This window comes from Apteryx mantelli, chromosome 15, assembly GCF_036417845.1.
Source record: "Apteryx mantelli isolate bAptMan1 chromosome 15, bAptMan1.hap1, whole genome shotgun sequence".
NCBI lineage: Eukaryota > Metazoa > Chordata > Aves > Apterygiformes > Apterygidae > Apteryx > Apteryx mantelli.
In genome coordinates, this window is record NC_089992.1 from 4,568,783 (window position 1) to 4,584,175 (window position 15,393).

General features: G+C 41.5%; 1 protein-coding gene across 1 annotated transcript in view; it reads left to right on the top strand.

The window, feature by feature from the left end:
* ADAMTS17 (ADAM metallopeptidase with thrombospondin type 1 motif 17) overlaps positions 1–15,393 on the top strand; it is a 201,021-nt gene that overhangs the window by 42,414 nt on the left and 143,214 nt on the right. The window contains exon 7 of the mRNA XM_067305684.1: positions 2,353–2,396. Within this exon, the coding sequence (XP_067161785.1) occupies positions 2,353–2,396 (44 nt within the window). The remainder of the gene's footprint in view (positions 1–2,352; positions 2,397–15,393) is intronic.

The following is a 15,393-nucleotide window of genomic DNA, read 5'->3' on the forward strand; positions in this document are numbered from 1 at the left end:
CTTGCCTTTGGAAAAAGGCTGAGACCCACCACACTCATTTCATGATTTGCAGTAGAAGAGCCATGAGTTTGAAATCTACTGTAAGTTGCGAGCCTAAAGTCACTGAGTAAAGGTTTGAATGTGTTTTTTGTCTGGGCACAGAATTTTGGGGTAAAACTTTTACAAAAGGTCAGGATATTTTAAAGCCTAGCGTTTTGATACATGATCTTTGAATAGAAGGGCAGCATCTCTTGGATTTGTGTTTAGGACAATTTAAAGGATGGGCTAGGGAGGCTTTATAGTTGCAGGCCCACCTGCAGTAAACTGGACAGCTGTGTTCAGTTCTTCTTGCTGTCCTGTTTCAAGTCCTTCCCTGACCAGGCAGCATCAGGGTATTCTCTTTACAGACAAGGATTGTTTCTCCTCCATAGCAGAGTCTGCGAGTTGTGCTGGCTTATGTACAAGACCCCAGTTTTACGGCATGGTGGTAATTTCTCCAGGAAGCTGCCTGAAGCTGCCAGACACCTTTCAGTGTGGAACATAGAGTGCAAGGAGCAAAATTTGCTGTGCTTTATTTGCTGAGCTGGCGAGCCCCTGAGGAGAGATGCTTTCCTAGCAATGGCCTCCTGCCATCTACTAATAGTTCAGCTATCTGTTGTCACAAGAAAAGCATCTGTTTGATTTACCAGTTTATATAACATAATAAGTCCCTAAATAAACCTCCATCAAGTTGGCTCTGGGAACTCAGGCAAGCATGCCTGTGCCAGCTCCATCAGGAGACAGTCATTAGTCTTCTCTGGAACGGCTGGAATGCCAAGGTGTCAGGACACAGTAAGGCTGCTGTGAAAAATGAAAGCTGGGGCTAATGTGTGGTCACAGCTTCTGATTTTGTTTTGTTCCTATATGATTTTTTAACACTTTGATAACTACACGGTTAGTTTTCGTGTCTGCTTAACAAGAGCTGGTAACAGCTCTTGTTCCCCTCCCTTCCAAGTCCTTGCCAACTTGATTTGTGGTTTTCAGAAGAGGTTGGTTGTGTGGAGGGGCTGGGCTCATCAGCCTGAGAACTGGGCCTTAAAGCCCTTGTCCTGTAAACCCTACTTTTGTATTTTTCTTCAGGAAAAGGATATTTTCAATTCTTCTCCATTATTCCCCCTGCCAAACTCTTAAAATCCCACCTGTGACTTAGTTCAAACTGCACGCTCCAGATGCGTTAATGTGATTCACTCCCTAGCCTCTCCTCAGGGTGAGGAAAGCCTAATCATAGAGATCTTGGGTTGAGGACCTTATGAATTGTTCTAGCGTGTGAAGCTTTTCCGCAGCTCCTCTTCAGAGTGGGTGGCACTGCAAAGCAGGTCTGGTAAAGATAGCTCCTAAAAGTTTGGCGATGACTGTCTAAGTGCTTATTGAAATGTACCCAAACCATTATTTTAGTTATAAAATACTTTTCCTCCCACACTTGTTATTCTCTCATGAGGAAGCTCATTTACAAAATCTTCTCACGTTACGTGGTGTTACTTAGACGGCAAGCTCCGAGGCTGTCTTTTTATTCTGTTTCTATATAACATGCAGCTCCATAGAGCCCTGGCTGAGGTGTAGGTGCCAGTGCCATATGTAATATCTGCTCCTGCCATGATGGGATCTGGGGAGACTGGATGAAATGTGGAGGGGTAACAGAGTCCAAATGAAGTCTCTTAAATCTGTCTGTTGCTGCATTGAAATCATAAAATGGTAAATGTGGCTGTAGTATGTTTAGCTGAATCCGGTTCACCTAGCTTTTACCTGTCAAATCCTGACATCTGCTTTGTTTTTCCCCGTCTATGTCTGTCTGTCCATATGTTTAGTCCTGCTTCTTTCTTGTCCCTACTTTTCTATTTCAGTAGAGCAAGAAAAAAAATTGAAGGACAGAATTTGTGGGTATGCATGATCTAGCTTATTTCTCAGGACTCAGTTCAGTGTCACCAGGCAGTGTCCCCACATGTCCCCTCCTCCTGTTTTTGATGGTGTTATTGCATCACTGTCTGCTTCATTTTATTATAGTTCTCTTGTGAAAATGAGTGGTTCAGCTTTAATCCAGTTACTGATGAAGTCTGACATCACAGAAATGAGACAGTCTTTTATGTGATATGGCAGTACTCTTTCGCATGATAAATCTTAAGTCTGTTAAATTGGACAGTAATATGTGGAGCTGATCAGCATAATTGCTTGTAATCTTGAGTAGCAGACAACGCTATCTGTGGTGTCATCGTGTAAATTGCATGGCGGTTAAAATCTTGACACCCAGGATATGAGAGTCATGCATCACTGCTTTTTCCTAGCCTGAAGTCTGGGAGCGCAGGATACACTTCACTTCTGTTCTGTTTTTCTTTCTAGGACAGATTTCTGCGTACACAAAGACGAGCCTTGTGACACTGTGGGTAAGTCAAAGAAGTAGGAGGGAGTATTTTGATAGCCAACTCTATGCTGAGAGGAGCTTTCTGGACAATCATTCGTTCCTTGGTTTGTTCTAATGCTGCTTTTGCTATTCTGAATGCCTCTATCATGCAGATACGGATTGCTTGAGCAGGGTATGAACTATAAATAAGCTATTAAATATTAACTCCTTTTAAGCACTGGAAATCTCTGAGGTCAGGAAGTAATCTTAAATATGTCTACTTTTTTGGAGCAGATGTAGAATTAGATCATTGGAGATTAAGTAACTGTCTTTTGGATGTCAGTATAATGCTCCTTGCAGTGGTCTCTCACCCAAGACAAGAATCTGATTACTAATGAATGTATTGTAAGAACCTGCGTAACACTCCCAGATCAAACAGGTACTCAAACACCAGAGAAGAATACCTCATTGTAGGAAAGCCAAGTTAAATCTTCTTTTTCTCCTTCTGCTTCCTGACTGCCTTTAATCATATCCAAGTCCTGGATACATGGTGCCCTTACATTCCACATAGTAAATATTTTATTTATTTATTTATTTATTTAACCTAGGTAGCCATAACTTCCACTACATCACTTCTCCTGGCATTTTTTTTTTTTTAATCACCACAGTAGCAGCAGTATTTGGAGGCAAAACTCAGCGTCCTCTCCACGATTATTGTATGATTATTTACAGACTTGCCTCAAAGCCAAGCTGCCTCTTTTCCTACATTCTCTGTAAACTCAAAGTGAATCCTGAATTTCAGCTGATCTGAAACTCCAGTGTTCAGTGTCACTCGGAGACCAGGGATGGCTGCACTAACAAGTAATGGCGGATGAGGGGGAGTTTGAGGGAAAGTGATGGCAAACATGCCAGCAGCATCTCTCAGCCGGCCTGTAGAAGTTTCATCTCAGAACACAGATCCTTCCTTCCCAGTGGCATGGAGAGTAATCCATGAGAGATGAATGGAGGAAACACAGAGCTGAAAAATATGTGCATTTTCTTCTCAAACATTAACAAGGCCTAGTGTATGTCCAAGATTTCCAGTTGGAATTCCTCACAGTGCATCTATTCCATGTCCAGTGGAAAACATGCTTCCACCGAGGAAGTGTTTATACTATATACCTGTATCCAGAGATGACTGTGGTAAGGTACAATAAAGAAATAACGAAAAAAGAGAGAAGCTGATGGAAAACGCATATTGCCACTTAACAAATGCTGACTAAGGTCAAAGCTCTTTCCCTTTTTAAATACAGTATTGTTGAAGATCTCTATTCAAGGAATGGTATTACCACAGGCAGCATGACTAAGGAAATAATATTACTGCTTCATTTCTGTTCTCACAATACCCAAGTACTTTCTTGTGCTGTGACTTGCTGCACGCTGTGAATCCAGTGGAGGAAGTGAAAGATCAGAGCAATAAGGATTAAAAACTCAAATGTTACTCTTTCTAGTGTAGTGTTTCCAAGACATTTAGAAGGTGAACGTTCCTGGGACAAAACCGGTCTGGCCTCTTTCCTCTCTTCAATCCTGCTTTTCCTTCCTTCTCCTCTGAAAGTTTCACTATGTGACAACAAAGCTGTAGCATCTTCATTTGTGCATCTTTTATGCCCCACTAACTGTTTCTCTGGTCTGAACCCAGAAACAGTGTCCTTTTCTGGCACTTATCTGACACTTAAGGCTGAAATCCTCCATCCAATAATACCTTCTTACTTTTCTTAAATACTGTTGGTATAAGTAAATATTCTGATAGCAGCAATTTTCAAGTAGTATTTTCTATACCCTAATTGGTGCATTACTGCTCTTGTCTCAGATCATCTATAAATTTAGGCCCTTATCACTGTGTTATTTATACTGCAGCATATTTTGGAAGTTTTCTTCAAAGTCGTAAAACTGTTACAGGGCCTGCAGTTTGAATGAAGTCCCCCCAGGGTACACCACACTTGGATATCTCATCTGTTGCTACCTTGAGCAATAGTGCTCCTGCTTAGTGGCTGAAAAAGATAACCAATTCCTCTGGTCATCAGCTTGCTAAGGAGCAATGCAATGGTGTGGCAGGAAATTGGAGAATGCTGGATTTTGAGGGATTGTCACCTGTAAAGCAGATCATTTTTCATGTTTCTGAGTCCTTACATGTGTCCTAAACACGTAAGATATTATCAGATAATTAAAGACAATGTGTCCATTGCTCTGAATCGGCCAAATATTTGATTTACATGAAGATCATAGTCTCTGCTTTCTGTGGATGGATAGAGCACAAAGATGGAAAGTTTTTTCCTGTCTCTCTCTATTGGCTTTGTTCCCCTTTCTCTGCCAAAGGTATTGGTGATACAACTATATGAAAAAAAAATTTTTTTTTCTTTACTAGTGAAAGTCACCCGTTAGGTATTCCATTCATCTCAGGGATGTTAGACCAGAAGTGAATTTGGCCTCATTGTATCATTTCTGTATGTGTCACAGCAGAGGAATAATAAATAAAGTATATTCTTGTGACATGCCACCCATTTGAGAAGGTGGTTAGCGTTGGTAATACTAAATTGAAACTGTGCTAAAGATTCTCCAGTTTTCTTCCTTAGTCAGAACAGGAAGAAATGTGTGTCAGGCACACAGAAATAGTCAGTTTTTAATGGCTGCTGCTCTGCACCCTGTATGGATTGTAGAAGTGGGAATGTAGCTATCTTTTTACCTGGGCTTAATGTGAGTGCCGTGGTCGAAGCAGGCTGATGCCCACTGGCTTTTGAAGAACTGTGTTGATGCTTCAGCTGTTTCTGTTGTTTCCAGGTTCCCATTCCTCACTCCAGCTCCCACAGATAGTTCCCTGCAAATCAGGGGGGCTAGCTGCGAAAGCAAGAAGCTACTCCGAAGAACGACATTGTATTTGGTCTTGAAGGTGGTGTTGAGTTTACAGCACTTTTCAAAGTTCCCTCTAGAACAGCACCTCACTTTCATTTCCTGCCTTACAGTTCCCTTTTAAATAGGAAAAGCATGATTTCACCAGATGGACATGTATTTTTGTACCCTCTTGTGAATGATGTTGGCCATTGCTGTGTGGTGCACTGCCATCCTGTAAAGGGAGAAACATCTTCCTGGTGAGCAGGGACTCTACTAAACTAGGAGACTGAGGCTGCTGCTCTATATAAGCTAGAGAACCTGGACTCTAGACTCCTGATTTCTATTCCCGGTTCTGGCATTGACTCGTTGTGTGACATTTGGCAAGTCACTTAAATTCTGAATGATTCTGTCTACCTCTATGAAATGGGGATTTTGAGTGCAAAGCTACAGGAGATTGTATGGCTTAAGTAGTTCTCATATAAAGGAGTGTGATGTCCTTGAGTGCTGCAATATAAGTCCAGTATCTAATGTTGCTTAGTCACATTTAAAAGAATATAAAGAATCCATTAGATTATACTTACTAAAATAAGTGTACTCAGAGTACTGCAGATAAGGGTTTTTTTTTTTTTTTTCAGTGACAGTACCTTGATTTTCTTGTGAGAAATAGGCAAACAAAATTTTCCCCAGTGGAAGTATTGAGCCCCAGCTGTTGCTTGGAAGTGAGATTATGAAGTTTAAATGGCTTATAAGAGGTGTTCATTTTTGCTCAAAAGGATCCATATTGAAAAACCTATCTGGAATCTTTGCCTGCCATGCAGACACGGAGAGAAAACAGCAGCAGGAGGTTTGTATTTGTATTCTGGCAGGGGCCCCTCGCTGAAACCAGTTGCTCTGGGGACTTCGTTCAAGTTTTCTTGGCCTAGCTGCCAAGGTAGTGTGGAAGGTTACATAATGGCTGAAACAAGCTCAAAAATGGTGAAAATATGTAGGTATGTCTTTGGGGGTGATACCCTGCTGGCTGCATCGAGGAGCAGAACCACGTTTGTTTAAGAAATAGTTTGTTGATACTCATTGCCCCGCTTGGTTGTGTAAGTTAGCCCTGAGAACGAATGAATTCGAAAAGGAGGGGTAGAAGAAGAAAACAGTATGCCTGCATGTAACCCGTTTGCAACAATCGTGTTTCAGCAGCCTCAGTTTGCAGTACCTCCAATACCCTCTGCAATTTGAGCACAGAAGGTTTGCTTTATGCAGCACAGCCTTGACACCAGTCAAAAGTCTGCAGTCTGCTGCCGCTCTCAGCCTCATCTCTCGTGATGTGACTTTAACCAGGTCTACCGTTTCCTGCAAAGAAATCTTTGTTCCAACTGAGCTGCCTCGAAGCCAGCCAAATTGAGAGTTTAATGTCTAGCTATTAATATCAGGCTGCAGCTTGGAGCCTTGCTCGTTGTCAGAATCCAACCTTCCTGTGACATAAGCAGATCGAGAATGCCCCTTTCGTTCAATATTTCCACTGCTAGTGCCAAATAAGCAGCTTTACGGTTAGTTAGGAATGATCCTGCATATTTCAAGGCAAAGCTTGGCCTTGATTCCTCAGTGTACATGTTACCCCAGATCCAAGCTGAAGCTTCCCTGTATTCAGCTAATAATAAAAGTGGGGGCAGTGTGGAATTGGGAAATGGAAAATGAGAATGTGTCTTAAATATCCTTAAATTGCCCTGGTTAAAAATGTCTTTACCTCTGCTGCAGTCACATGTGCTTTTTTGTGGCTTGATGTTGGGGAGAAGAAAGCAGGATATAGTGTATATACTGCAGTTGGGCAGGTTTAGTTGAAGGAATAGCTGCTTGGAGAAAATTGAGTATAAGAAGCAGAGGTGATTGAGAAACATAGTTTTCTAGACTGTTTCCACAGGTGAATCAACGTTTTGTGAAAAACATTCCCACCTCCTGGCTGGCTTTAATTGACAGACTCAAAGATATCTTCTTGAGAGGGTCCTGAAGGTCACGAATCCTTCTAGAATTTGTGTCCTTTTTCTTGCGTCTTCCAAATGCTGATATGTTACTGGGGAAATCAGGGATCTGATTTTGATTTTCCTCCTGTCACTGTGCAGGTGACATCCTTCTGCCGTGCCACTGTGTTCCTATCTTAGTCATTTCCTCCTTTCAGAAGTGCATAGAGAGCTATGGGTGAAAAGTACTGTCAGAGAGAGATGCAGATTATGGTGCTGTTATCCAATTTCCCTCCCTTGATAGCTACACCCTGGTTTCTTCTTATGAGTTTATACTAGCAAAGAGTTTGGGAATATGCCTGGATTTTGCACATGGGATGCTTGCTATATGTGTCCAAGCAGATTTAATCCTTTCATATTCTGTGTAAAACACCCTGAATAATTGGACTGCGCATTTTTACCTTTTCCTTGCTTGGGCAGTTGGATTGCCTCCTGTCCTCAGCAGGGTACAGTTCTCATCAGTGTTGCCTCTACTGTGTATTGTTCATTTAAATCTTCCTTCCTATGTAATATTGATTCCAGTCCCCTAATATTGTCACAACAGAGAATTAATCCCAAAGGAAAGGGGAAAGACTAGTTGGTGTGATGTGAGTGGAAAAGAAAAGGAATTCTGACATTAAAAACATTTTTCCATAGTGGTTCGTGTTGAATGTTTCTGTATATTCCAGGGCGGGTTTTAATTTGAAGCCAGTATAAATAGAAATACCTGCTGCTTAAAACAATTCATTAGAGAAACAGTGCCTGGCTTTAGTCTTGCTGGGACTGTCCTTGGGACCAAAATCAAGAACAGTTTAGTGCATTAAAATGAACATACTGTAGGTTAAGATGTCCCTTAAAGGGATGCTGTCAAGTTGATTGGGTGTTCATGATGGAAAGGGATCTCACGGCACTGCGAATTTTGTCTGTCGTGGCTGGATCAGGCAATGGGGAGTCAGGCTGCAGGCTCCCTGAAACTGAAGGGAACCGTGGTGCGGGGCAGTGGAAGACTTTCTCTCTTGCCTTCTTGTTGCTAGGGTGTGAATAGCTCCGCAGTGCAAACAGTGCAGAGCTGTGCTCTTGGGCACGTTCATCACTGCCATCTCGCATGCCCCACCCGGCCCACAACGCCCTTCCAGTTTCTTTTCACCAGCTAGTAATCTCTCTCCTCTTCCAAATTCCCACTAAAAACTTGTGTGCCAAGTGAGTGTAATACAAGATTGCATAAATTTTAATAGAAGCACAGGGATGAGCACAGCCACTCAAATAATCACAAATTCCCTTGCTCTTCCTCACATCAGTGCCCTGCTCATGCGTGGCTTCGGCAGGGCTGCGTCACGTGTGCACAGCTGTTCACAGGCTCAAAGCTAAGGACCTGAGGAAAATCCTGTTTACATTGGACTCGGAGTTTTCTTACTGACTTCAGTGGGGTCAGGTATTCTCTGAAGCACACAACCCACCTTTAGGTCTCTGCCAGATGAATTGGCTGAGTTTTTTCCTAGGGAGACTCTAGTGGTTTGGGGTACCTTTGACATCTTTAGAAAGCTTGATATCCTGAGGATGGTTCTTTGTACTTTCTGGAAATCATCTGATATCTCTATTAAGCTTTCTCTTTTGGGGCATTCAGAATCGCTACCAGGTTTTGAAAACCTTCTCAAAAAACAATAGTATGTGAGAGCTAGAAGGGAAAACCCACTAGTAACAACAGTGAAGCTGACCAGTCTATTTTAGCAAAGAGAAGTAAAATGGAAAAGACAAAAAATGGCCATATATACACCGTCTATTTGCCTCCATCCAGTCTGTTTAAAAAACAACAACAACAACAACAAAACTGGGTATGACACTTTAAACAAACTACATATTTATTGTCAAATATGTCAGCTTTCTCACTGACTTATATGAAAGCTTACAATGTTCAGTGTAGTTGGTTGAGTAAAGTGCTGATATTTTATAGAGACTTATTTTCTCTTTATTGTTATGGAAAGTGGAGCATTTGAATTTCATTTGCCTTTGGGTTTGTTTTGCAGCTCAGTAGTCTTGTTTAGACTTGTTTTTATTCATTCCATATATCAAGGGCAGTTGTGGATTCTTCAGCTCTTGGTCTCCTTAGATGAAAAATGACTGTCCTTCTGGAAGAGATGCAGTACCAAACACAAGATACTGTGTTTAGTTCTGAGGTTATATGGTGCCGTTATAAGGTTTTTTTATAGAAAAGAGGTGATTGATCAGTCTCTTCTGTTCTTAAAATCTATTATCTGTTAGTGCTGTTGATTGAATTTCTGGTTATTTCAACTTATTTCTTCCTCTGCTCTTAGATGTTTAATGTCTTGGGGACCGTAATTAGCTTTTGTAATTGAAATAACCAAAAACATTTAGTGGAGGGGAGGGTTAGCGACAACTTTGCTGTACATTTGTCATTGTTCCCTCTTCTATGTGTTCCCAGTCCCTAGCTCTGAAGTGTCACAGACCCTCAGTTGCTCTCACAATTAACCCCCTTCCCTTGCCTTTTTGCCAAGGGTCTCTTTCTCCTTGGTGGTAGTCCAGAGCTCTTAGAAGCTCTTGCTCAATTTTATTCCTCCATCTTCTCTTTGTTCAGCTGAGGCTGGACACCAAGAGGCTGCTCTCCTCGGAGAGGCCTGCCTGGTCTGTCTTCCATCACTGTAACCACATGGCTTGCCCACTGAGGTCATGGAATTTCCCTACATTTACTACACTTTGTTCTTCATAAACCTCCAGCAGTTCCTTATTAGTTCTCCTCCATACATCATTCTCTCCGTAGCCCCAAAATGTTTCAGTACTTTATTCGCCAATTATTTATCTGTCTGTCTGTTGTCTTAGTAAGCATCCATCCCACATGATAAAACAATAGGCCTCACTGTGGTCTTGTATGTTTGAAACTAGCTTGTTCTCAGTAATTTGGAACTAAACACTGTCAGTGGAGAAGAATAACACGCTTCCTGCTCTGTACCTGGCCCTTCATTTCCTCCACCATCAAGCTTTTATTGGTAATTAATGCTTGTAGATATTTAAGCTGTCTGACTTGTTGAGATACATATGTAGCGTTTGCCAACCATAAGGTAGCACGTACAAAATCTTCTCATCAGCATCACCACCCTGCTTTTGTTTCTTAGTGCATCTTCACTGATCTTAAATCTCACTTTTCTTGTTACTTCTTCAGACTCTCCAGCCAGGCTTTGTACCACAGCTTTTGTCTTCCTTCTTGTGACTCCCCCAAAGTTGGTGCAGAACATTTAATCTTATCTCAACTTGAAAATTTAGCTTTCTCCCATGGCTACGTTAATGGTTCATGGTAATGTGTTTTGATAAATACAAGAGAACAACTGTCTAAAATGCAATGGACAGAAATCATAGTATTGCTTTACCACTTATGAGTAAATGTCCATCAGTCTGTCAGAACTCACTGTTGTGCAGGGTGGATGCTGAGTGCTATTTGGTTGGGGACATCTTTGGAAAACTCACTTTCTACAAGAATTGTGGGCACTTTCCCATCAGGTGTCTGGGACTCCAAACTGAATGCTAGCCCAATGTCAAATTAGAGTGTAACTAAGTTCCTTTCTGTTGCCTTTATAAAAAGAATTATGTCATGAGGGAAGACACTTGCCATGATTCTGTTGATATTTATTTTGATACTCTTGACTTTCTCCCTTTCGTTTCAGTTCCATGTCATAACTCACTTTGTGTTAAATCACTGTGTAGTTTGACTGATACAGGTGAAAACACGTACTGCATTCTGCTTTAGGGCCATTTATGTGTGTGTGAAGTTACACAGACATGTATACTGTAAAGCACCTGGGAATTTTAGTCTCCTAGCTTAAAGGCTGTATATCTCTGTAAGATATACAGAAGCCTCCAGTTCCCCCTTCCTCCTGCATTTGGGGTTGTGCACATGCAGTCATTGTGAGTAGAAGCACTCTTTTTTATTACTGTTATCATTAACTATACTGTTATACTTAACAGTTCCCAATGAATTTATGTGACAGTGTCCCTCAGAAGCAGTACAGTGGATTTTCCTGTTAGCATGGAATAAAGAGTGATCAGAAACATCAGCTTTTTATGTTTCTTCTTCTTTTGTGCAACATGCAGTTCTTATGTTTCGGGTTCACCTGATGCATTACACTAGAACTTGTGAATTACAGTTTTAGCTCCTAGATAATTTTCTGCCATGATTATTTTTAAATTAGAGCTGATTTATAGGACACAGCCTAAGAACCAACATTTTGCTGGTGGGCAAATTCCATTTAATCACAATTTAAAGAAATCTCTGCTGTTTATCTCTGAAAGTAGTCATTGTGTTTGCTTTCAGCTTGTCTGTTTGCAGGAGCTTAACTGATGTCCGGCTAAGCACACACTGCCAAACAAATGTCAAGAAAAGCTCAGGAATTGCTTCTTGCCACTGTGTGTGTGAAGCTGAGAAGTCGTTGAGGCAGGCGTGAGCAGAACAATCTTAGTGTTTGTGGACGCACCATTTCTCTGTGTTAGAGTTTCTAGCATTTCTACTACTGTCTCTCACCTCATCCGTGTAAATGGGGACTTGCGGGTTGCAGATGTTACATACTTTCTGCACTGCATGCTGTGCTGTTGTGTCACACTTCACCAGCTTCATGTCCCAGCTCCATCACTTCCTTGATGAGGATTTGTTCCTCTGGGGGATTCTTACAAGAATGAACATTAAACAAAATCCTCTCGTGTTTTCTTAGCTCATCCTGCCTTTTCTGTCTCTCTTATATTATGAGGCTGGGGAGGGAGAAATATGTTCTTTTTCTACACTGCCAAACTTGGCTGTCAATATATTATAAATAACAAATCACTTACTACTGTTATCAGCGCTAGAAATGCCAACCCATTGTACAGAATGGTGTGCAGCAGAAAGCAGAGCTTTCTGCCATGACAAGCTTTCAGGCTAGGTGGGCAGGGAAAACATGTGGGAATTGTAAAAATACTTGCCCTGTGTTCCTCTCAAGAGGAGGAGGAGCAGATTTTGCATATCCTGGTTCCCAGTCCAGTGCCTTACCTGTTAATTCATGCTCCCTCCCTGGCAGACATGTGACACTAAACATTACATCATTCTTTTTTGCATTTTATTTTATTTTATTTGCAAAAAGGTTTTCTTGAGAAGGAGGTGAATTTGTAAATAATGCTTTTCCTCATTAAAATTCAAAGCACTTTACTGAAGCGGTCAGAACTGTTATCCCCATTTTACAGATAGGGGAAGTGAAGCTGGGAGATGTGGAGGGCAGTGCTGGCTCTCGAACCCACAGCTCTTGAGTCTCGATCCAGGCCTCTCAACTGTAGGCAATGCTGCCTCTTCTCAGGCCTTCACAGTGGGAACTCTGCTCCTTCAGTTCAGTACAATAATGATTCAACCCTCCAGCAGGCCAGAGGCTTGTGTTTCTTCTTTCCACTACCTGCGTCTTTATTCTAACCTGTATTTGCTTCTTCCAGCATGGTCAGTCAGCTACAGACTGCAGCCACATACTGTTTAAGAAAGCTGATGCATTTTTATTTGAGCAGTCTGAGGTTTTTCTTCTCCTGTCAGACATAGATGGCTTTTATCCAGTTGACTGCTTTATAGTGCCTTTATCCTTTGCTGGCTTGAAAACATTTCAGATAGCTTCTATTGTTTTCTAGACCCTGTAGCTAAAAAACCAAGCTCTTGTAAGAACATCTGTACATAGCAGTGCAATAGGCTACAGATACATAGAGTAATAAGGCATGATTGTATTCACTGTAACATTTGCTCCACTGGATAATCAAATAGAAGCATTCCAGTTGCACACAGGATATGTAAGAGTAAAGGAAGGAAATGAAGGACAGTTGCCTACTGTACTCTTACATTTCTTTTGTCTTGCAGCTGCCAAGACTAAATGCAATTTTGAGAGTAAATTTTAAATAATGTAAAAATGAGATTTTACTAATGATAGGCAAGAAAACAGCACTGAGAAGTGTGCTTAGAATAAAAGTGAAATCTGGTGGGAAAATTCCCCCAGAGAAGGAGGCTTGAATGGGACTGATTTTCATTTGTTCTTTTTTCAGCTTTGGTTAACTATGTGATGTCATGACTTAGTATAACACTCTGCCTATTTTGGAGGGTTTCTGACCCCAGGAAAATTTTCAAATACATGAAGTGCACTCAGCAGATCAAAAATCAGTTAAAGTCTTAGGGACATTTCTTAAATTCTCACACTTCCACTGCCCCAGCACAAGCTCCAAGTCTTTCAGTTGTGCTTGTGTTACATATAATGCAAACAGAGTTTAGGAATGTAACAGGGCTTTGCGCCACTGAAAATCTTCTCTGTATTTACGAGCATGCTGAAAATGCAGTAGGAACCGTGCTCCAGCTATGATCCAGTGCAAGCTCGCTACATAGCCTATAAATGTTAATGGCAGATGCTGTGGGAGAGGTGATGAAATTTTGAGCTGAGTCAAGGATGCATAGACCATGTTTTGCCATCTTGTATTAGAAAAAAAAACACCTCCACGTTTTTGGCAAAATCAGTATTTTACAGGGACATCTCAGTTCATAGTTAGACTTGTGCTGTATTTGCAGTGCAGTAAAATAGAGTGGCTTGGGTCTTAAGAAAATGACCGCTTCGTAATCCGTGGTCAAAGTTGTATTCAAGTACCCAAATATACAGTCTTATTTTTTAGAGGTTCTGTCCTAAAGTTGAATAATGGTTGCAGTGCAGTAAAGTGTGATATAATTGTATTTAATAGTTTCTTGACTCCAATCTGATCAGCTGTGAATATTTTAATATATTAAATTCACTTACTTGGAGGTCTCAACTAGGCCATTAAGAGTGGTGTAAATGCCCTGTTGCCCATAGCGGAAGTGAATTTGAACTCTAAATGCACATTTACTTGGATAGACGGCACCTGAAAAAGCATGCCATGTAAACAAAAATCCAACATATTTCAGCAAGTCCTCTTTTTCATCCTTTATATTTGACTGTTGGACAAGGATTATATATGTCAATGCAGTGATTCCTGTGGTTTATTGAGTGATAGGTCATAAATAGTGAGCAGTCAAGGAGTTAAATTTCTTTAAATAATTACTGAATGTAGAAATAGGAAAGATATTTGGAGAAGTATGTAAGAAGTTGAGAAGAGGATGGAAGAGTTATAGAAGACTTACTAAATGATTTTGTGTTAACATGCTGGAGTTTGAACTGTGGCAGTTTAGGGGGATGCAGGAATCCATTTCCATCCCTTCTATGGGGTGGCAAATATCAGGGCCCCGAGTGCATCTCCAGCCCTCCTTGGGTTTGGCTGCCTGGGCTCGGGACCAGCTTAGGTAACGGTGCAGGTTTCCAGCCTTGAAGAAAGCTCTTTGTAAAGGCTCTGCTAGGAGCCTGCTCTGCTCACCTTGCTTGGGTGCTGTGGGCCTGCACCTTCGTCAGCGAGGCCACCACCTCTACCTGCCTTGTCATCGTGCTCAACTCCCAGCTCCCCTTCCCTTTCGGAGCAGCACCTGCCCTTGCAGCTCCATGAGGGCAAACGCTAGAGGGGGGCAATGCAAAAACCAGCACTGTAATCACATTGGCCATCTCAGCTGATTCTGCTGCTCCACAGGAGTCTGTAACCAGGGTGAGGAGATAGTAGCTTCATAATTTGCTCAGAGTGGATGTCTTATGATAATTTGGGTGATCTTTTGACCTCATCATAGAGTACTCAGAGTGGAGGTAACGGTCAACTAAAGACTGGCCTGCTGTGTCAGCAAATTCACATGTCCCTGTTAAATGTCCAGAAAATTCAGAATGCTCTAACCTCATCTCTTGGGAAAGTTTAAACTGGTAGAGGTGAGCAAGTGGGTCTAACAGATGAAAAGAGATGAAAGCAAGCCAACATGGTTTCTAGGAAAGGAAGCAAGATCATGGCTCAGTGACTCGCTGGAATTCTTGAAGACTCTTCCTGCCAGAATAGACGAAGAGAAGGGGGAGATGCAGTGGGCTTCACATGCCTTGCTTTTTCTGAAAGCTTATGACGGAGTTTCATTGCAGTAGTTAATGTCTGAAGTTTGCAGTCATGGGACATGAGGAATAACTGGTTTCAGTGGCCTGAAGAGTAAGTGGGAAGAAGTACTAATAAAAGATCCATTATATTTATGCCAATTCAAAGTTATTACTGTTCCACAGGGATCAAAGATTGCCTCTGAGCTTGTATTTTTTGATA